This window comes from Poromitra crassiceps (genome assembly GCF_964638095.1).
Source record: "Poromitra crassiceps genome assembly, chromosome: 3".
NCBI classification, from domain to species: Eukaryota; Metazoa; Chordata; class Actinopteri; order Beryciformes; family Melamphaidae; genus Poromitra; species Poromitra crassiceps.
Window position 1 is genome coordinate 67586515 of NC_139625.1, and position 23413 is coordinate 67609927.

The 23413-nt window shown below is 43.7% G+C and overlaps 1 protein-coding gene across 1 annotated transcript; it reads right to left on the reverse strand.

Annotated features, from left to right (window-relative positions):
* Nucleotides 1-20: 20 nt before the first annotated feature.
* Nucleotides 21-23087, reverse strand: LOC310772719 (alcohol dehydrogenase class-3 chain L). The gene is made up of 9 exons (XM_083632602.1): nucleotides 22952-23087; nucleotides 20695-20796; nucleotides 16654-16795; nucleotides 13396-13483; nucleotides 12092-12311; nucleotides 10266-10526; nucleotides 9622-9757; nucleotides 3815-3953; nucleotides 21-120 (listed from the first exon to the last, which is right to left on the reverse strand). The coding sequence occupies exons 1-9, from the start codon at nucleotides 22967-22969 to the stop codon at nucleotides 96-98; spliced, it is 1131 nt and encodes a 376-aa protein (XP_083488728.1). The 5' UTR covers nucleotides 22970-23087; the 3' UTR covers nucleotides 21-95.
* Nucleotides 23088-23413: the final 326 nt, after the last annotated feature.

Genomic DNA, 23413 nt, shown 5'->3' on the forward strand with positions numbered 1-23413 from the left:
AAAATGGACTCAAACAGGGATATTGAAAGATTATTTATTGAACTGGGTGGACGGAGTGACGTCAGGGCTCTCGGCGCTTCTCTCTGCCTCTGTGTCTAGAATTTGAGGACGACACGAATGCTGTGAAGGAGGAAAAGGAGATGTGATGTACGGATGTGGGCGTGGCACTTCTCAGGCCTAAAATATACAGACACATGCTCGTCTTTGAAGGACGCGCAGGCTCTCGGGGGCACATCCTCCCACCATATAGCTCAGTGCTCCCACCCAATATACAGTAGCAAATATATGCCCGGTTATTAACCCTGTCAACGGATCTGTCCTATTTTTTCCAATTTGATTTGTTTAAAATTTGTGTTAAAGGTCATTTCTTCCAAGTGCAGCATTAGTTGTCATTCATTCTAATCATAATATTTACATAAACGTGCCTTGGGTTTGTAATTTTTCCCCATTGGAAGCATCCTATTCGCTTCTACTGGAAAAAGCATAATTCTAATTGGTAGGTGTGGCCAGTAAACGGTAAGCAACTGAAGTGGAGAGGCAGCCACTCTCTTGGAGAAATCGTGGACTATCTATACTATAATGACAGGATCGTCTGTCTCTCTCAATCTCTCTGTCCTTTGCGTATCTTGAGAACCGTTGGTCGGATCGACTTCCAACTTGTGGGGTGCGCTCAGGGGGACCTGACAGAGTGCAGTGCCCTGTTTTCGTGCAATTCGGACGCGAACATTTGTGTTAAATTCTGCACTCCTTCAAGCTCCAGCTGATCTGGGCGTAGGGTCATTGACAGTAAGTGAGAAAAGTAAACACAGGGTCGTTGAGAGTGAATGGGGGGGGGGGGTAAAGTAAACATTGATGTGAGTAAATGAGGGGAGGCAGCTTCCCTCCTCAGGTTCCAATTTAAAAAATTCTTGCAATGCAGCAGTGAGGGCAGCATGAAAGGAGCAGAGAATAGTAGGAGAACATGAATTTGTAAGCTGAATAAGCAGCATTAATATTTTCTGTCATCAAGTCTGTCATGAATAAAATCAAGGGGAAATAATCAGTAGAGCTCAGTGATCTTAGTTAAGTGAGATTTCTAAGAGATTTTTACGTGGCTATAATGGAAGGCTATAATGAGTCACGCATTCAGAAATAATATCCTCTAGGCCTAGGGCCACGCCACTTCCGGGAACCCCCATCCCGTGTAAGTAGGGTTCCCAGAGTAAAACCTGGCCATTTCCACCACTGCTTATGGATGAGCATCATCTGCTGCATGCCATCGAGAACCGTTGGTCGGATCGACTTCAAACTTTGGAAGTGTGCCCTATTGTGCAGTGCAGTGCCCTGTTTTCGTGCAATTCGGCATAGCGCCACCTACTGGCCACACAAAAAGTGGTTTATCTTGAGAACCGTTTGTCCGATCGACTTCAAACTCGAGGAGTGCGCTTAGGGGGACTCAAGGGAGTGCAGGGAGCTGAATTCTGTGCAATTTGGCATAGCGCCACCTACTGGCAACACAAAAAGCGCTTTATCTCCATAGCCATTCATCTGATCGACTTAAAACTTAAAACTCGGGGAGTGCGCTTAGGGGGACTCAACGGAGTGCAGGGAGCTGAATTCCGTGCAATTTGGCATAGCCCCACCTACTGGCAACACAAAAAGCGGTTTATCTCGATAGCTATTCATCTGATCGACTTCAAACTTGGAGAGTGTGCTGCTGGGAACCTGACATAGAGCAGTGCCGAATTTTGTGCAATTCGGCACAGCGCCACCTACTGGCAACACAAAAAGTGGTTTTTCTTGAGAACCGTTCATCCGATTGACTTCAAACTTGGGCAGCGTGCTCCTCGGTGCCGCATTTCATGCAATTTGGACTTATTCGTCTGTATGTCTGTCCTTCGCGTATCTCGAGAACCGTTTGTCGGTTCGACTTCAAACTTGGGCAGTGCGCTTAGGGGGACCTGACAGAGTGCAGTGTGTGGGGGAATGGGCACTGAACTAGTTCCTTTAACACTTTGAGTGCCACGGCCCTTGGGCAAAAGGTTGCTTGCTGTGCCACATAGGCCGCAATGCATTTTAAAACAGTCATATAATTTCTTTAATAATTACTATGTAAACACTGAACACGCACAAATAACGATGAGACTCTCTTCTATCACCTGCAAAAAAAAGTTTATTGATCCCATTTTCCGTTCTTTAGTTATGAGCCGGAGAAGATAGCTTGATTGAACGAAAAACAGACCTTTTTTTCTACGAGCTGAGATAATGAGCCTTTTGTGAAATTAAACATTTCAAGCACATCACTGACTCTGAAGCTAATTTTCTGATGTAGTCACACCTCAAAAATAATTTCCTTCAATAAAACAGTGAAGGCCAGGGAATTTTGTTTGGCAGAATAATATTTTTGAGCTGTAACCAGCAGCACTGGCCCCTGCGTGCGCTGCTGGTTACAGCTTCCTCCTGTGTCAAATGCCATGTAACCGACCCTTCCTCCTGTAATCCTGTCCTGCTGTCTGGGTCTGTCTGGGTGAAGTGTTGTATGGTGCTGTATGGTCCCCCCACCCCCCCCCCCCCCCACACACACACACGCCTCCTCCTGGGTGTGTCTGGTGGCTCTCTACTGAGTTTGCTCTGCACAGTGAAGGGTCCGCGACATCCAGCATTTTTACAGCGTTCCGCGTGTTTGTCACGGGCTCCTATGCTTCCAGTTGAGAATAATAAGACAGATTATGCGGATGTGCTGTGGCAGCGTACACGGAGGTGCTCAGTTGTGACAGCGGATGCTGCTGCTGCGGGCACAGCTGAGCTGGCGTTGTGCTCGTTGTGCTTCATGCACGTCGATGCATACGGACGGATGCGATGCGATTTCCTCCTTTTCCCCAGCGACTTCTTCTGTGTGTTTGGCTCCTTTTTCTCTGATCAGGAGAGTGCTGTCGCCACCTAATGGGTTTGTAAAATAGGTTATCGACCTCCAATAGCTACAATATTGTTAGAGGCGACGTAAGAAGCTTAGATCGACACCCCCCCGTCAAAAAAACAATTTGGAGTTACTGACGCCATTTGGCGTCGCTGGCACTCTACGGTAAATTTCTAATGACGCCATATGGCGTCGCTGGCACTCAATGTGTTAAATGTGATTTCAAATGGTCAAGGTAGTCTTCAAAACTGTTCTAAGTGTGCAAATATAATATCATATCATAGAATTGTGGGAAACAGACTTAAAAAAAAACGTTATGGGGGAGCACTCTGATTTTGACCCCCTAGTATAGGGGTCAAACCCTCTACCATGGTATAGGGTCGTACCATGGTAGAAGGTTACGCCCTTGCCTGTATCACTCGAGCACGGAGCACTCGCCACATCCCGGGTTCTGTCCTGTTACATCACTCGAGCACGGAGCACTCGCCACATCCCGGTTCTGTCCTGTTACATCACTCAAGCACGGAGCACTCGCCACATCCCGGGTTCTGTCCTGTTACATCACTCGAGCACGGAGCACTCGCCACATCCCGGTTCTGTCCTGTTACATCACTCGAACACGGAGCACTCGCCACATCCCGGTTCTGTCCTGTTACATCACTCGAACACGGAGCACTCGCCACATCCCGGGTTCTGTCCTGTTACATCACTCGAGCACGGAGCACTCGCCACATCCCTGGTTCTGTCCTGTTACATCACTCGAGCACGGAGCACTCGCCACATCCCGGTTCTGTCCTCAACAGAGGACGGCGGTGACGCATGCAGCCTCTGACAGACACCACTCAGTGGGACACGACAAGGCTAAACATTAACATAACAAACAGCTCTGAATGTACTTGATCTGAAAAGCAGACTTACCATTTCCCGGCATGCATGAGATCAAAACCCTCAATGATCTTTTCAAAGGGGAGGGTGTGCGTCACAAACTCGTCCACCTTCAGCCTCTTGTTCATGTACTCCTCCACCAGTTTGGGGACGCTGTCGATACTCTTGTATCCTAAGAAAAGTGCAGAATTTTAAGTGACAAAGGGGGCCAATTACATGTAGCCGAACACCAAACATGTCATTATGGTTAAATTTATTTATTTATTTCAGACAGATGTTAAAAATAAACAATGAACTGAGAAATCACATACACTGGTATTCAAATTGTCGAGGAATTGCACACAATAAAGTCCAGGACTTGTTTCCATTGTGGTCCTCGTTTGTAAAAACAGACAATGGTGGGCACAGCAAACAACAACATCAACAATACAGACAGCATGAACAGTGACTTACAAACAATGAATAAGACAATACATAATGACTTAAATGGCCATGTGGACTTTAAAATGGGAAAAACCAATAGAGAATCAAAAACCAAAATTAGTGAGCATAAAAGTGCCATCAGGAATAATTATCAGAAGTAGTCCATTGCCAGATGTGTAAACATGAGGTGAACGCCCTGAGATTTATGGGGATTGAAGTGGGGAAGTCTCCACCTAGAGGAGGAGCAGATACAGACCACCCCCCCCCCCTCCTTCCCAATTATAGTCTACTTTGTTCTAGTCTCTTAAAACAGACGGTTGGTTTTCGCAATTTTCAAATGCTTCCGCCTAAACGTCTAGAATTCGACCCCTGAAAACTTGATCAAAACGGAAAGGGAAACTCAGGGAAAATAATGAGCGATGATAGGGGGACCGGACTTCCTCCGGTCTGAAGCGGGTTTTTTCCCAAACTTCCTTTGTCCATGTTCTGTGGACGTGAATTACAGACTGTTTATGGTGCATTCGCAGAATGTAGAAGAGACAGTCAGATGATGTCATCAATGATGACGACTGTTAGATGATGTCACCGATGTTGATGATGGATGATGTCAGCGCTGTTGTCAATGATGATGATGTCACTGTTGAAGGTTAAGACATCACAGTGATGATGTCACTGTCGAAGGTTTTAATGATGTCATCATTGAAGACAATGTCAACAGTGATGATGTCATAATTGATAAGTTCATTGAATTACACCTGACACTTTACTGTTGAAGTGTAGTGATTCACTTATGATGTCATACGGTAATGTTGTCACGTTCGAGGGCTATAAGCAGGGGCGGTTTTAGGATCAGAGCTTTGGGTGGGCTCAGCCCCCAACGAGAATATAGGGTGGATATAGGGGGGTCCGGGGGCATGGTCCCCCCGGGAGAAAATTGTGTACATTTTAAAGTAAAAATTGATCAATCTGGTGCACTTTGAGATCAAAATGAAGAGACTAGATCTATGAAGAACTACACACATCACATTAATATCCTCTTTACTGTTCTGTGGCTATGAAAACATAATTGTCTCCCTATATATTCTGCATACAGGTATATGGTAGAATTCTGCTTGCTTAAATAATACAGTGATCCATATACCAAAATCACTTCCAGGCGAGAACTAAACTGAAGTAACATTTGCTTTGAAAATAACTAAAATGAAATCAAAAGGGAACTTCCTAACTTATTGGCTGGAATAATATTCAGACAAGATAATAATATACTGTAAGCCCTAAAGCAGGAGTTTGCAGTCAACTATAGTTGAAATTAATGTGTGCCAGTATTTGTGGTGGTCAAAATCTATTTGGGGTGTACCGCCACAAATAGATCAGTGTATGGGAAACACTGACTATTAAATTGTGTGACTAGAAAGACACCAACAAATCTGAGAAAATGTACTTTAATGTTGAGCAACAAAGCCATCACTTCATTTACAAAGGTGTCATTACAAATGGTATTGGCACCAAATTAAAATATAGAGTTTTAAAGTAAAAATAAATAATAAATAAAGTTGTTTTAACATGGGCTCAACCAGCCCATCTTACCAACCACCAGGGGTCCGTGAGGGGTTTCTAGGGGTCTCCAGCAAAAGGTAGAATTATTAAACTTCACCATTATGTAATGTATAAGTACTTAACACTGTTAGATAATGCAGAAAAATACTATGCTGCGTCAGAGTCTCATGTTAACTTTGATACAATACAGATACTCAAATCTGTATTGTCAAAATCAAATCTGACAATAAAGATATTCTGGGTCTTGACTACTTCTCACCTGTTGCTCTCTCTCTTTCTGTGCCACCTCCATCCTGCTCTCTCTCCTCCTCTCCCTCACTATCCTCCTCTCTCCCTCTTTGTGCTGTCAACCAAAAGGCAAATATAGCAACCAACCAACCAGAGTTTTTATAGTCTAATAAGAGGTATAGATCCATCCATATCAATTTAATGTGTATGTAAAAACTGTACTGTACTGTACTGTACTGTATTTGTTTTTTGTTTTTTTTACCCTCAATTTTCTATGGTGGGCTGATATTATTTTTGGGTGGGCTTCAGCCCACCCAAAAAGGGTCTAAAACCGCCCCTGGCTATAAGAGTCAGAAACGTTTTTGCTCCAAGTGTTGTCACTGTTGAGCTCTATTGCAAATGCGTTCTCATCCACATACAACAGTCACAGCTGTTTTTCTGCTGCTCTGCGCTATGTAGCGTTACATGGTCTGATCGCAATCGGATCTCAATGTGGACACTGGAGACACATAATACCAGGTGTAAATGTAATCAGGTTAATGTGGTCAAGCACTATCCAACTGCAATCTGATCACCCAGGTGTAAATTGCCAAAGCAGTTTACACACACCTGGCATTAAAATGTGTTTTGGGTGATCAAATTGCAATCGGAAAGTGCTTGACCACATTAACCTGATTACATTTACACCTCTGTTGCCAGTCTCCACATTAAGATCTGATTGCGATCAAATGAGGGAAGTTAAATAGTGTAGGGCAGCAGAAAAACAGCAGTGACTGTTGTATGTGGATTCAGAACGCATTTGCAATTACACTTGTGTTCAATGTGGTCACAATATGTCCCTGACCACCTCCAGAGGTGGTTTGGCTGATTGGATCACAATCTGTCCTCAATGTGTCTTGGGTGCATTTACACTAAGGTGACCAGACACCCCTGATTTCTGGGGACAGTCCCTGTTTTTGGTGACCTGTCCCCAGCTGGGAGCTGTCCCGAAAATCTCCCAGATTTTCTACTCCTCGTCTGCGGTCGACATTACTACCTTTCAGAGGCTCTAGTCTAGCGGGCTAATTTTTTTAAGCGAAAGTGAAGATACTTATATCATATGAAACTAGAAGACCTACGACATCCATTGGTTCCAACCATGTCATGCTACAGATGTTACTCATTTTGTGCAATTTTGTGTTCCCTGTCTTCGTGTCTTAATGTGGTATTTTGGAGTGATGTCAGTCAGCCTACACCTAGTCTCTCCCCAGACTCAAATATTACGTTGAATCGCTGCACTCTGCATACTACATATTGTGAGTCTGTGCCAGTTCACAGCCACTGCTGGTTTTTGAAGGCGGGTTGAAATTGAATGAGTGACAGGTCGTAGCACCGATGAGAGAGCGGTTCGAAAAATGGGCTGCGCCTCCCGTGTTGTCTGATCGCAAAGTCGTTACTGATTGGGGAGGACTGAATCCATCACTCGCATATGACTGGCCAAGTGAACGGTTCCCTCCCAAACCCAGCCCTCTGAGGGAAAGTGTCCCAGACCCAGAGAGAGCTCTGCAGCATGCAGTAACGTAGTGTATCAGTGTAAGAACTCTCATGGGTCTGGTGTTGAGACTAGCCTACACCATACAGTACCATGGTCAAAATACATGAAACCAGAATTGCCCCCCTTTTTTATTTCATAGATAATAACATTGGATATTTTAACATTTAATTTTAATTTTATATAATATATTGACTACAGAAATCTGTTCACCTTAATTTACACCTGTACTTCCATGTGGTCAAGCACTATTCGATTGCAATCTGATCACCCAAAAGAAAAACACATTTCAATGCCAGGTGTAAATGGGGTCTATGTGTTGATTTTTTTTTGTTTTTTTGCCTATGCAGTTGCATTTATATGGTGTAAATTAATTTATGTAAATTCAGAAATGGTCTATAAGTAAGCTCATGTATATTTAAATGAGATGTATGTATTTTGGATAGGGACATTGTTTTGTATATAATGATGGACTGTGATACTATTGTTGATTGAGAGTATGAGCTTGGTGTGCCAGGCCTAACGGGCCGAACACAGAATGAAAGAGGCCTTGGGCCCAAACTGTTGGCATGGCGCCACTGAGGAAGGCAGAAGCTGAAACGTCTGGTTGCACAGACAACGGATATCATGTTAAATTAATTAATAAATAAAAATAAAGAAATTAACATTTTTCCTGAGTGCGGGTCATATTGAACTTTACCGGAGTTTTAAGTGATCTCATTTCATCAGAGAATTGCAAGAAAGCTTTCATCTGCCACAAGGTAACTTGTCAGGAGCGGAGAGAGAAGACGAGTTGATTTAGGGGCACTTTACACGAGGACGGTTTCCTATGGAAACGGGGAATTCTTTTATCGTTAGTGCCTCCCTTTTAGACGGCAACACCCTCCAGAGTGAAATTGTTTGATACGCTTCCCGCTGAGGGCTCCATGTAATCGCTTTGGAACGGCACATTTCAGAAACTCTGATGTGCCTGCACAGGCGACACACGCGATTACGCCATAGCCGTGCGCGAGTTGGCAACCAAATAAAACGTCAGTATGAATGAAGTTTGGCAACATTCAGAATTAAGCTACACTGCGGCCAACTTCAGTTACATGTTCAGAACGTTACTGCTGCGAGGAGCCGATGGCTTTACCCGGTCGGCATTTAACGTTAGTTACAAAAGCACGTCGACAGTGTTTTCTCACTGCCAGTAGCCTACAGTAGGGTTTGACAGATAGCACACTCAGCGTTCCCGGTCCTCGCTGCTCGTTAAAGATTTCCAATAGGCGTTATTCTGATAAACTGGTCACATATATGTTACATTCTCACCCGACAAATATTAAAACTTTAAAACAGTTTGGGTTTTTTTTAGCTTGAAAAAAGCTTTTTGGCAAGTCTAAATGACTGCGGAAAGCGTACTCTACTTCCGCGTTTAAAACCGGAAAGACGATTACGAAATTACGTCATGCAGAAGCGTCCTTGTATGGGCAAAGAATAAGGTGATCACATTGCCACCTAGCGACCTGGCATGTACATTACGGCGTTTTAAAAATTCAACAGCGCTCATGTAAACAGGGAGAAGGTGTGAAGGAAAAGGTGTGAAGGAAACGCTATTGTGTCGTTTCTTCCAGAAACTGTCCTCGTGTAAAGGGCCCCTTAGTCTTTGTTGCCTGTAGGTTTCATTCTTTGGAGGAACGTCAATCTGTGGGAGGGAGTCACTGATATACTGGGGGCACGGTACTGGGGGCACGGTATGGGCTGAATGCAGCTCCGTGTCACCTCGTTTCATCAGAAGGATCCAAACAAGAGATGGGAAATACAGAAAGACACTGCTAAACCTCACCCCTTTAAACCCCTCCTTTACTTCAAAGGGAAAGGGCTGTTTGTGCAAAATGTGCTTAATGGTTTGGCATCGAGCCGGAAGCATTTTGCGGAATACTGATTTGTTTGCGTCTGAGAATTATAATCTGTGACGATCAATACTAAATTATTGACAAAATGACACGAGAAAAAGCTAAAATCGCTTATGGGGAGATCTGCACGTTATGGGAATCACTTGTCTGATGAACAGTCAGACTGTGAGGAATTATCATGACAGTCTCATTCTACTGAAGTCTACCTCCGAAGGCAGTGCCTTTCCACGTGCGTCCCGTCACCAGCTGGAAGGGCCGGGTGGAGATCTCTTGTCCAGCTGCCGCCACGCCGATGATGACGCTGGTGCCCCAGCCCTTATGGCAGGCCTCCAACGCTGCCCTCTGCCACACAACAACCAAACATACATGAAATATTAGATATGGCGCCAAACCCTAATCATGAGCCAAGAGTTAAGTTAAGTTAAGAGCATTTTCATTCCAACCAAACACTCTTGGGTCATGAGGCCACATGGTAACGGACAATGGCCCTGAGCATCAAAACACAACATTTCATAAAACAATGATATTTCACAAAGTCAACAACATTTCACAAAACACAACATTTGAAATTATCATTAGCATATGCAAATTAGCATATATATATATATATATATATATATATATATATATACACATATATAAACATTTCAGAACACAAATTAACATTTCCAAAAATCAACATTTCACAAAACATAATTTGTTTTTTGTTTTTGTTTTGGGAAATGTTAATTTGTTCTGTGAAATGTTGCTGTTTTAACCCTCAGAGCCTAATAATTATTTTAAGTACAGAGCTGGTCAACAATGTGAGATTACATGATCTTAATTAATGTAATCTTCCATAACATCTCACCATGATCCCCACATTGCCCACACACTCAAAGGAGTAGTCCACCCCTCCATCTGTCATCTCCACCAGCACCTCCTGGATGGGCTTGGTGTGGTCCTTGGGGTTCAGCGTGTCAGTGGCTCCAAACTGTCGGGCGGTTTGAAACTTGTCTGGGTTGAGGTCGATGCCGATGATCTTGGCCGCCCCGGCCGCCTTGCAGCCCATGATCGCTGCTAGGCCCAACGCTCCCAGACCGAACACCGCACAGGTCGACCCCGCCTCCACCTGAGGGACCGAGCAAGGCACAGAGACACAGTTACGGGTCGGCAGATCTCTACTGCTCACATACAGAATGCTGGATAATCTAACTATAAAGTGGCACGGTGGCTCAGTGGTTGGCACTGTTGCCTCACAGCAAGAAGGTTGTGGGTTCAAATCTCCACCCCGGTCCTCTCTGTGTGGCGTTTGCATGTTCTCCCCATGTTTGCCTGGGTTTCCTCCGGGTGCTCCAGTTTCCTCCCACAGTCCAAAGATATGCTGTGTTAAGGTAGTATTGCACTTGTGTTTATACTAGGCATCTCGCACGCTCGATGCCTAGGCTCGGCCTCGCCTGCCCTATTGGCGCGTGTGTGTTGCTCACTAAATGTTATTGCATCATTTTGCATATTGCCCCATTTTGATATCACTGATGACATCATCAGTGTGTGGGTGTGTGTGTGTGTGCCCCCCTATGACATCACTGCTCAGTCTTGTCACAATGCCTCCTTGTGTGTGTGCGACATCACTCATCAGTCTTGTCACAATGCCTCCTTGTGTGTGTGCGCACGCGTGTGCGCCCTTATGATGTCACTTTTGACATCATCACTGATGACATCACATCATTAGCTAATTAGCCTAATTAAAAAATCCGGCTCCATCAGGTCACCCGCACGGGTGCCCTTTACACACCCTGAAGGTTTCAGCCCGATCGCATGTAAAACGGCATAGCTGTGGCCGAACACATCTTCAATTATATATAGTTAGATAACAAAATCCAAATAAATAAGAAAATGAAAACACAATGTGAAACAGATTAATTACAACGTAATATAATGATTATGTGGATGTTAGGACATGTAAAAAATAGGCTCAACAGGAATTTGATTCGTCTTAAACATGTTGACAGATTGCGAAGCCCTCAGGTCATCTAGCAGGCAACTTCCTCAACATCTGGCCTTTATGGAACACAATGGAAGAGGTAACTTGGTATTGGCAGATTGGTGGAAAATAGTGAATGAGGACCTCCTGTGGCTGCCTGTTGATATCCTCTACTCAGGCGCTGATAGCTCCCTTGTCTTGGAGTCCATCCAATTTCCAGACATTTTTTAAAACAAAACATTGGCTCACTTTGCCAGTTTTCAAACTTTCAGCTCTCTGCTCCAAACAAATGCTGCCATGAGAATGAAATATGTGACTCCAGACTCTCTTGTGATTGGTTCCATCACTCTACGTGAACATGCAAAACCATCATAACCATTTTTGCATATAAAGGAAGATTCCTGGGAATTCCACTAGGTCTTGAGTGGGGCCTGACAGATTAACCTTTATGGAATATCGAAAGTGTGAAAGGCGCACATTTTTGCCTGCAACTCAAAAACATGTATCCATTAAATTTCGTGGACAATTTATTTACTTTTAGTTATTCAAATCTGGGATTTCTGCCATCATTTTTATAACTGTGAAAGGAATTATGTATTTGGGTGTATAAGCAAATCTAACAAGAACACCACTAATAACAGTGACACTCCAATGACCAGTACCATACATATGGAAGAGAATCACTATTATTGGTATCTTGGCCGATAACTGACCTTGGCGGTGTTGAGAGCTGCTCCATAGCCAGTGGTGATGCCACAACCCAGAAGGCACACCTTGTCTAGAGGAGCCATCTTGTTGACTTTGGCCAGAGAGATGTCAGCGACCACAGTGTACTCAGAGAACGTGCTGCAGCCCATGAAGTGGAACAGGTTCTTGCCCTTGCAGGAGAAACGGCTTGTCCCATCTGGCATCAGTCCTTTGCCCTGGGTCAGCCTGGAGATCAGGAGACAGAAGCACAACATCTGACAACTGTCCGTCTGAGGCAGAGGGATCATCTCCCATCATTTCTATTTATTGTTTATTTAGCACGGACAATGCACAATAATGTACCAGTGCAGATATGGCTAAAAGCTCATTTTCCTCTGTAGTTCCTGGGCCGAGCTGGCCACTAATGATGTTACAGATGGGTTACACATGCACCTGAAAGCTGCACTAGGCAGGGTTTCATATAAAAATACTATTATTATTACTATTATCAAAACCAAGAACGCCAAGTCGATACTACAACTGTCCTTGTGGAGAACGTTCTTCCCAAGTTGTGTTGCAGCTAGGGCTGGGCGATATGGTTGAAATGAAGGTTAAGGGTAAGTTTATTTCATATGGACATCACAGAGCATTGGAGATGTAACATACATGTATGCACAACAACCAGATACACAGTGTTAAGTGTTCGTAGCGGAATTTTCAACACCTGTCCACAGGCGACTTTTACATTAAAATACACCCCAAAGGACATACCCAAAAAGAAACATAATCAAATATAAAACCACATGAGTAAAGCTATATGTACAAATGTAATCAATATCAATATCATCAGTCATAATGGTTTTCTCTAGCCTATATCAATATATCATGATATGGTTCATGTATGCAAAATCATGTTAAAGAATCAAATGAATATTGAACTGAATGGTAATGTTCAATGTGGGGTCAAACAAAACTGAAATATTCAAATATTCCTACCATATGCTACCTCATTGAATCTGTTTTCAAGTCAAATTGGCTTGTCATCATCAATTTAGACAGCAGAAATGATATGATTCCACTAAAAGACGATAAACAATAATCGACCAGCCCTAGTTAGAGCATTCTTCTCATGAAAGTAATCACAGAGAAGCTACTTCGCAATTTGAGATGGACTCTGTGTGCTTCACATCGTGTGCCCGATTAACTAAGACACACAGCTGTTCATTTCCCCAACTCATGGAAAGCCTGTACTTGAGCTCTTGCTGGCATTTGGACCTGCCAACATGAAGGTTACCTAGTTCAGCTTTAACCCAGGAGCCAGGATATTTACCTGATCTTTTGACACAGGTTGGTTTTTGGACTCTTGCAGAACTTGCACTCTCCACACTGCGGCACATACAAGGGTATGACGGTGTCTCCTGAAAACACAAACATGGCATGTTCTGTTCAAAGCCATTCCGGTGTGAACATTTACACTGCAAGCATGATTCTCTTTTTTTATCATGTTTTTTTTCACCGGCAGGATGTAACGTGGGCGTGGCCGACCAGACGAGGCGCTAGTGCAGTGACCAGGACACACACATGCCTGTATGGACGCCTGACCAAGCCGGAGGTAACACGGGGCGCGAACTTCCGCCCCTCGTGTTGGTAGGCAGGGAATCTACCGCTGGACTAGTACCCGGACGTCCGACAGTAACTGTCCTGTCCCATCGACTTATAAAGATGGACGCCATTCCATGGTTCCATTAGTGAAGCCGCTGCATGTTAGATCGCCGCCCTGACGGCTGAATCCAGTATTAGGTCACAAGGCCCGCCTCCCCATGTTAGTGGATGGGAAAATCAAAACCGAAATAATCACAGTATACGTCAGATCATTTTTTTCCAAAGGTGGTTTGTATCATTTTAGATAGTCATTATCATGCTAATGCCTGTGCAAGTGGTCATTTTTCTGATCAGTTTGTTTTTAAGTAGTTATTTGACATATAAAAATGGATAAAAATTGATGATTGACAGCTGTGGCAGCCAGTCTCAAGCCGTCATTGGCTGGACAGGCTCTTCACAGTATTAACCTCGCGTCACCAGGCTCTTCTCGGCGAGAAAGAGCCTGGCTCCCGCCCACAATTGATTTTGTCACCCTACTGGTAGTCTGGGCACCTTCCACCCCGCTTTTTGTCATGGGGGCGTAAACCCCGGACCCAGAATTAACACCGGATGGCAATGCGCCTAACAACGTCTTTGTTGCCGTTAGCTTGACGCGGTGATGTTACCTAAACTAGAGTCTGATCAAAACAAAGCTAGCGTTACATAAAACAAAACGTTTATGCAATATGGCATCTCCGCCACCACCGCCTGACACACCGGTCAAAACGGTGAAAGAGGATTCTGATACTTGGGTCAAATTGTCAAGTTAACGTGAAAGTTGACGAGCTAGAAACGCTGCCATCCGGTCTAGGGCGGGCTCTAGGCGGGAACCAGTAGGGTGACAAAATCAATTGTGGGCGGGAGCCAGGCTCTTTCTCGCCGAGAAGAGCCTGGTGACGCGAGGTTACCCTACTGGTTCCCGCCTAGAGCCCGCCCTAGACCGGATGGCAGCGTTTCTAGCTCGTCAACTTTCACGTTAACTTGACAATTTGACCCAAGTATCAGAATCCTCTTTCACCGTTTTGACCGGTGTGTCAGGCGGTGGTGGCGGAGATGCCATTTTGCATAAACGTTTTGTTTTATGTAACGCTAGCTTTGTTTTGATCAGACTCTAGTTTAGGTAACATCACCGCGTCAAGCTAACGGCAACAAAGACGTTGTTAGGCGCATTGCCATCCGGTGTTAATTCTGGGTCCGGGGTTTACGCCCCCATGACAAAAAGCGGGGTGGAAGGTGCCCAGACTATCACAGTATTGAACTAGCGTTGGTTTGACATAGACAGGACACAGTGCTGCTTTGTGCTTTCATCATGTAACGGGTGGGAGGTTCTGGGTGGCTCTGTGTGGACCCGGGGCAGAGGCTCTTAACACGGGTAGTGGCTCCCTGGAGGTCGGGGTGGCTGTGCTGGCTACCAGACATATCAATGGACCGCAATAAAAATAACATTGTTTTGAGAAAGGCACGCGAGGAATTAACGTTGGTTGGGGACTGAAGTAAGTTCAGAAAATATGTGTTTTAGTAGTTACTCCAGCTACGTTAGCCACTTTCGCTAGTCGGCTGTTTTTCATTATTTATCGGCTTAATATTACTATAACTTAACAACCGATAACGATAGCTGGAATAACACAATAATATACACATATTTTCGGAACTTGCCAGGTTGTTAAACTGCCAGGAAATGTGTTTTATAAGATGGGGCCTAGTACGCAAGCACCAGCCATGAGCTAATCGCTAACCCGTTAGCGTCACATAAACAGAGGTTTTATTTCTGGTATTAAAGCAACAAACATTTTTATATGGATATCTCAGAGAAATGCTTTGACTGTGGGGCTGTTCCTTCTTCACAAGCTCCTTTCTTAGCTGTTGTAAGGATATACGGTAGTTAACAGAGACGAGACTAGGCAGCTAGGCTAACGTTACCACTGAGCTATATTAAATGGAACATTACAGCAGGCTGCCCTACCCACACTATACCAGTAAACAACGTAGCGTAAAGCGTCAAGGTTAGATTTGTAAAACCAACATTTACTCCAAAAGGAATTAAATCATAAAGTTAATCAAAATGCCACGGAAACATTGGCTAGCTTAATCAACACAGCAGTGGATCGGATAATTTCCCCAGGCCGAGAGCAGCCTCCACTTCCGGTCCGGGCTGAGAGCACAGCAGCCCAGAGGAGAAATCTCCGACAACCAAAATCAGATTTTCGTACAGGCGTCATTTTGATAAACTGATCTCATAGTGGGACTCTTCCTGGTTACTTTTGGCGAGACAAAAAATATTACAACTTAAAGTGTTATATTTACAGAGCTAGACTGTGTATAAATACACAACGCACTGTGCGCATTCTAGAAACAGCATCTCTACTAACCTCGCGTCACCAGGCTCTTCTCGGCGAGAAAGAGCCTGGCTCCCGCCCACAATTGATTTTGTCACCCTACTGGGTCCGGCCTAGAGCCCGCCCTAGACCGGATGGCAGCGTTTCTAGCTCGTCAACTTTCACGTTAATTGACAATTTGACCCAAGTATCAGAATCCTCTTTCACCGTTTTGACCGGTGTGTCAGGCGGTGGTGGCGGAGATGCCATATTGCATAAACGTTTTGTTTTATGTAACGCTAGCTTTGTTTTGATCAGACTCTAGTTTAGGTAACATCACCGCGTCAAGCTAACGGCAACAAAGACGTTGTTAGGCGCATTGCCATCCGGTGTTAATTCTGGGTCCGGGGTTTACGCCCCCATGACAAAAAGCGGGGTGGAAGGTGCCCAGACTACATCTCTACATAAGAAAGTTCAGAGGGGCGGGGAGCCCACAGAGGTTCTAAATCAACGGAGCTACTGCGCAGACTCTGGTTCACTGATTTTCACAGGATTTTGGCTTCAATAGAGCATACAGGGAGGAGATAGGGACACTCTCTCCATTCATATATCTCAGTGTCCTGTCCTCCTACCTGCTTGAAACTTGGTGACTCCCTCTCCAACACTCTCCACGATGCCGCCTCCCTCGTGGCCCAGCACCACGGGGAACACTCCCTCAGGGTCGGACCCGCTCAGTGTGTAGGAGTCAGTGTGGCAGATCCCTGTGGCCACAATCTGAAACACAGCATTGTGAGCTGAACCAGTCCATTTAAAAACATCACTCAACTGACTTTATGTGGACAAGGAATGGAGATCAGCTAAAATGAATGGACGTTCATCAGTTCAGGTATAAAATGTTAGTTCTCATTTAAATTCTGTCAAACAGGAAAGATTGGGCTCTTCCTCAAAGAGCATAATATCATTGTGGTGCAGCTTTTCATTAAAAAAGAAGTGGTATTTTCATCAAATGTGCATATTTTGTTCTTGTTTCTGGCATTTAACCCTAGAACACTAACGTGATTTAAAGTCACACCATCACTAACGTCGGGTGTATTTCACCCGATGCAATATAGGCCTACCCCATAAAACAGACTTCTCATCAAAATATCTTAAAGTACAACAATACATGGCAAATTGAGGTACTCTTCTTTTGTTTTTAAATGTGAAATATCACAAAAAACACAAAAAAGTTTATTATGGGGGACAATATAAAAAATATGTCAAATTCGGGAAAAATGAGGTAATCGTTATAAAAAAATCCCCCCCCCCCCCCCTCCAAAAAAACAGGAGCTCCCAACTTTTCCTTCGGTCACCCATTCATGGGACTTGTGTGGTGAAAAAAAAAAAAAGTCACCACAATACCATTGTAACTAACCCGAAGATATTTTACCCTCTATCACTAACGTCGGGTGAAAATCACCCGAACACGTAGCCGGTAGAAAAAACCATGAATGGGAGCAGGGAAACAAACCTACATTCAATGACGTCAGTGAGCATCCTGAAGGTACCTAAGGACCCGCCCACCTCAGACAGCAGCAAGACAATAAAATCACTGAATTCAATTGTCCTGGTGAAAATCACCCGACGTTAGTGTTCTAGGGTTAAAGTACATTTTCAAAAACTCTGGAAGCCCATGGTCATGACTCATGAATCAACACACAATAACTACCAAGATCTAAACAGTCACTCTGAACTAATTCTGATCTAACCCTTACTGACCTCATTACATGCTGTAGGACAGTGGTTCTCAAACTTTTGCACATCAAGGACATAAATTACACCACCCACCCTCATTTGATAAGATTTTGTACCAGGGTCCCCCATCTGATAAGATTTTTTTGTTTTAGATGTTTTATTACAGAACATGTATGGCTTCAGTATAAAGTGACTCCTATCAGAACAGAGGCTGGTAAAGCAAGTGTGAGTTTTTTCAGAATTTTAGTGGCTACTCGAACTGGCAATCATTTTCAGCGTCAGTTGTGATTTGTCCAATCTTTGAGAGGCGGAACCAGTTGACGTCACGTTTTCAAAACTGAAGCTAGTTGGCTGTTTGGTCTTATATCCCGAGATTGGAAGCACATAATAGGCCAAGCATGGTGTCAATCAAACGACGGCAAGCTTAGCTTTCAAACGGTATGCTGCTTCAGTTAAGACAATGGGGGCCAGCAGAGGGCAGTGAAGACGTTTTAATGTGTGATGGCCCACGAGACTAACTGCATTTTGACATAATGTTGTTGCCCTTATGTGCTCTGTTGTAACTATTGTAGCTGTGTTGTGACTTATGCTGTCCAGTTAATGTCTTGTACTTTTAATTTATTTTTTAATCACACCTACTGTTGCCGTGTCTCGTGTCTGTGACTTGAGCTTGTTGTCATGTTATGTGTTTTTATGCTGCTGCTGACCCTGTCTTGGCTAGGTCTCACTTGCAAAATAGATTTTAATCTCAATGTCACTTCCTGGTTAAATAAGGTTAAATACAATAAAATACAATAGAAGTTATTACAGAACGTGTATCAAACCCATGACCAAAATAATCATACATTCTGTCATTACTTATGAGTGGAATTATAGTGACAACAAATTATTATTATTCCCATGCCCCTCAAGGACCCCTGGGGGTCCCCGGACCCCACTTTGAGAACCACTGCTGTAATGATGGTGATATGAGGGGAAAAAACTGCATTCAATGAAGAGTGTTAATTAGCAGCACAGCTGGCAGAGTAACAGATTGTCAGTGGGTCAGACAGCACATGGCAGAGTAACAGATTGTCAGTGGGTCAGACAGCACAGCTGGCAGAGTAACAGATTGTCAGTGGGTCAGACAGCACAGCTGGCAGAGTAACAGATTGTCAGTGGACACATTCTGGTGTCTGTGTTCTCTTCATTTAGCAGGAAAAACTCAGTGTATTTATTGAAATTAAGACGTTTCCCTTTACTAATTTATTTAGTAATTGTGTCTCCTTCAAGTCACATTTTGCACACAATGGCCCCTATCTTCCCACTGGCCTTAGGCGCTAAACTGGCGCTAAACGCAAAAAAACACGCTTTGCGCCTGCCTCGGGAAGATAGCATCATGTTTTTAGGCCCCGAAATGCGCTTTACGCCGAAGAGGCGTGGCGCAGTGCCAGAATAGGCCAGAATGGGTGTTTCGGCCTTAAATACCGGCCTAGCGCTATCTCCCCCCCTGCCGTTAATTTAGCATTTAGGCTTTTTAAAACCAGGCTTTATTCAGTGCGCCGCGGATATTACTGTGTGTAATTGCGCGCAGCTCTCCTCTGCCATCTCACTCTCTCTCCCCCTCTCTCACTCCCTCTCTCTCGCGCGTCAGACAGGCACAATGACCGATGAAAGAATACCGTGGTTATACCGTAGTTTTGAGCCCCTGTCATTCAGAGGCTGTTGCATCATCCTACCTGTGCAGTGGGGGAGAAGAAAAGGTAGCGAGAGAAAATGATATCATTCTGCCCAAACTTTCACCAATCTAATCTCATCATGACATCCAGGGATAGGCTATATTTTTCTAGCCGATGCGTTTAGAACATTATTTTCACTTTGATCTTGTTATAGTGTAGCGTATTTACATTATTGCTGTATTTAAACTGCAGTGAGATTGGTTTGAGAAGCATAATAATATTGAATAATAATATATATGGAGACAGACGGGGATGAAAGAGGGAGGGGGGAGCTCAGAGCGCTTTGGTCGGGCTTTTCTGACCGGATTGGATCGCTCCGTGGAATGGAACATGAAAGGGACATTGTGATTTGTTTACTGCACTTCTCCAATGAGCACGGTGTGAATAATTCTACGCTTAAAAGGCGGGGATATAATGCTTAAGGCTGCGTGTAGCGCCGACACAAAAATAGGCACTGTGCCGGTCCACACCCACCAATATAGGCTGCGCTTGGTGCTAAGCGCTAATTTAAGGCCAGTGAGACGATAGAGCCCTATGGCTCATGAGTGTTTCCTCTGATGTGCCTTCAGGCAGTTCTCCTCTCACTGGGGTGAACTGAGGTCACTCAAGTTCCAGTTTTATTTATTTATAGCCCTAATAATTCACAAGCATGTCTCCAAGGGCTTTACAGAGAATGGCTCTATACTAAACAGATTGAACAGACTTATTATATAATAAAGACAATATAATTATTGGGCTTGGGAACGTGATGTCAAGTATGATGTTAAGTGTCTTGAGACCCACCCATTGTCACCATTTTAGTTGCTGTCACGCTGGTGTCTGCGCTGGTGTTTTCTTTGCATTCGAGTCATTTCTTTGCGTTAGCTTCCTTTTATTGGCGGGTGGGGCGGCCGCCGGCCGAGTTGTGTGAAAGGCTGCAATAATGGGTCTCGCGGTGGAGAGGGGGTGGAGCTTGAACACAGGGCAAAATGCCAGCTGGTAGCATCCTCGTGTAGCCAATATTTGAGTTACGGTTGTAAATCAACCAATATGGCAGAAAACAATCTCAGAATGCAATGCACCATCAGTGGTTGCACATTGCATTTTGGGATTATTTCCCGAGCCCAACACTCCAGTTTGTTTTTTTATGACCGACACCGAACCAAATCTTATCGGATCAGTAAAAAGGAGTGCCAGTAGCGAAAACACCCATGCCCCACCCTGACCCTTGTGATCCATTACCTTGACTCGCACCTCCCCAGCTTGAGGAGGTGCCACCTCCACCTCCTCCATCACCAGGGGTTTCCCAGCCTCCCATGCCACCGCAGCTCTGCATCGGATCACCTACAACACAGCATCCCATGACTTTACAACTGCAGTGTATTGTAGGCACTCAAGATAACAAAACTGTTGACATTGCACCCATTCATCTTGGGGTGAGGGATAATGGAATGTTAGGTTAAAGTCCAAAAGTCGCCCGGAGCCGATGTGTTTTGGCCTCAAGCAGTCTTTGAATGTTTGCCAAATTAAGTGAAAAAGTGTCCTACAAATGATTCGCTACGAGCTAGATGATTGATGTGTAGCTCACAATGGGGGAAACGATGTTTCTCATATATATCTGTGCCACTGCTGCCACTCTGCTGTCATGCTGCAGCAGCAGTGGGGCTTTTTGTTAAGCAGAGAGCTTTTATTAAGTACAAAGAAAACATTTAAATAACAAAAGCCCCCACTTTTACCACTGCAGCAGTACTGCGAAACGCAACCAACATCTGTAGGTGTCAAATACAAGGATTACACATTAAGGACACATTTGTGCAGCGCAGCCCACAAAATAGACCTGGATGGGAGGATTCAGTAACTAACTTCCTGGCTGTAGCCCACCTTGCCTTCTCTGACCTATAGGACCGACCAAAACCATCCATAATGTAATAAATTGATTAGGTTCATTTTGTCTTCTTTTAAATTATGTTTTTAGTTTTCTTATTTTCAGACAAATTAGTAAGTATGATGTTATTTTTACCTATTTTTATTATTGTCTGAAAATAAGAAAACTAAAAACATCATCCATAACGTAGTCTATTCCTTTAGTTCGACTCAAACTACATGATGACAGATTGGCAGAGCCCCCTACAAAACAGACACACATGACTTGTGTCATGTACCTCAATGCACCCAAAGACGGGCTTCAAAGCTGGCTCACGTAAAATAAGCAGCCCGTTCTGACAGCTAACTCGAATTGCTGAGATCTCTGTAGACCAGTGGTGCCCAATTTCCCCCCCCGATTTTTTAAAATCCAGAATGCAACTCGGGCACGCATTTTCATGTGGTGACTTTGTGAAACAGACAGTGTCTGAATATGGCTGCGGATATACTGTGTTCACTCTCGAGATTGCATCCCTGCAAATTGTCATGGCAAATTGTTTACAAAAGATGGACAATAAAGCTGATTTTCAAAGTACCTTGAGGATTTTTCAAGTTGTGAATTAAGTCAAATTTCTCTCTTGATTACAAAGGTGGAAAATACAACTGTTTTTAACTGGGTGTTTACTGATTAAATGTTTAAGCTCCCCACAAATGCAGATGTTTTTTTAAATATATATAACCTATTGCAAATTATTACAATTACCAAACAGATAAAAAGTAGATTATTATATTGAAATGTTATTTTAGATTTAGAATGTTAATTTTCTATAAAACACAATACATTTTAATGTAATTCCACAACGTTTATTTTTGGCCCTCGGCCCTCCACCCAGATTGAGTTTTGGCCCTTCATGGGAAAGAATTTGGGCACCCCTGCTGTAGACAGTGCTCACAATGGAGTGTGGATGGTGTGAGGCGACAGATTTTCTTGAACAATGTAAAACGTCATTTAGGGACTATAGCCTCCATGAAATACTTTTTGAGATCAGAGGCTATTCATAAAACATTGGGGGCTGTAGCCTTGGAGAAAACATTTACATGTTTTTATACAAGTGAATGGGCCCGGGGCATAGTGAATGAAATGGGGGCCACTACCCCCTGGTGCCCCCTTGTGAAAGCAACACTGCGTTCCACACACTGCCGCTGTCAACTCAATTCAAAATGTCAAGAGAAACTACACTTCATTTGTTTGATAATGGCTTCCGTTATTCATGTTCTTTATCTCTAATCAGGGTAGATATGACATTGAAGTGAATTGAACTAGCACCCTCCCTTGATTATTACACAGATGTGTTGGAACAAATATGAAACAGCATTTACCCAAATAGTCGACAGTAACAGCGGATTTATTTTGTCTTGCACAATCAGTAATATTGCCTGGGTCCATTTCAATAGAATCAAATGGAGTGGACTTGTTCTCTCCTCTATGTTCCCAGTATAAACACTCTCTGTAAACACGTGAGCGAGCACGAGCAGCACCAGTGTGCTCACATTCACTTAACCCTTTGCAGCACAAGCACATTATAGTAATGTAACATTTCTATCATTCAATGTAACAAAAGGGCAGCATGCTTACCTTCCCAGTGGTTGCCATGTTGTTTCACAAGCGGACTACAAGGTTAGGTTCAAGAGGAGAGCTTATCAGAGGTTAGCCCTATCATAAAGAAGGTTTTCACTGGGCGGTGTCTAAACACTTCCTGCTTTCTGACACTTCAACCGCCTTGTTTGCTGCCTTTCAGTACAGTAGGTGGGAGGGTGTTAAAAGTAAGTTGAAAAAAGTAGAAAGAGATCATTGAGCAATATTAGCCTTACATATTCTTATCATTTTAGTTTTATAGTTGTATTTATTTGCACAATATTAATAGGAAACCCTATTTTGGCTTATTCTGGGTCTCTACCTAAGAAATTAAACCAATATTAATAATCATCCAGACAAAGCACACAATATAAACAACAAGAGAAAAGAGCAGGCAAACAATAAATAAGAAAAAGAAAGACAGCAAAAAAAGAGAAAAGAACAAAAAAGGGTAACACTTTA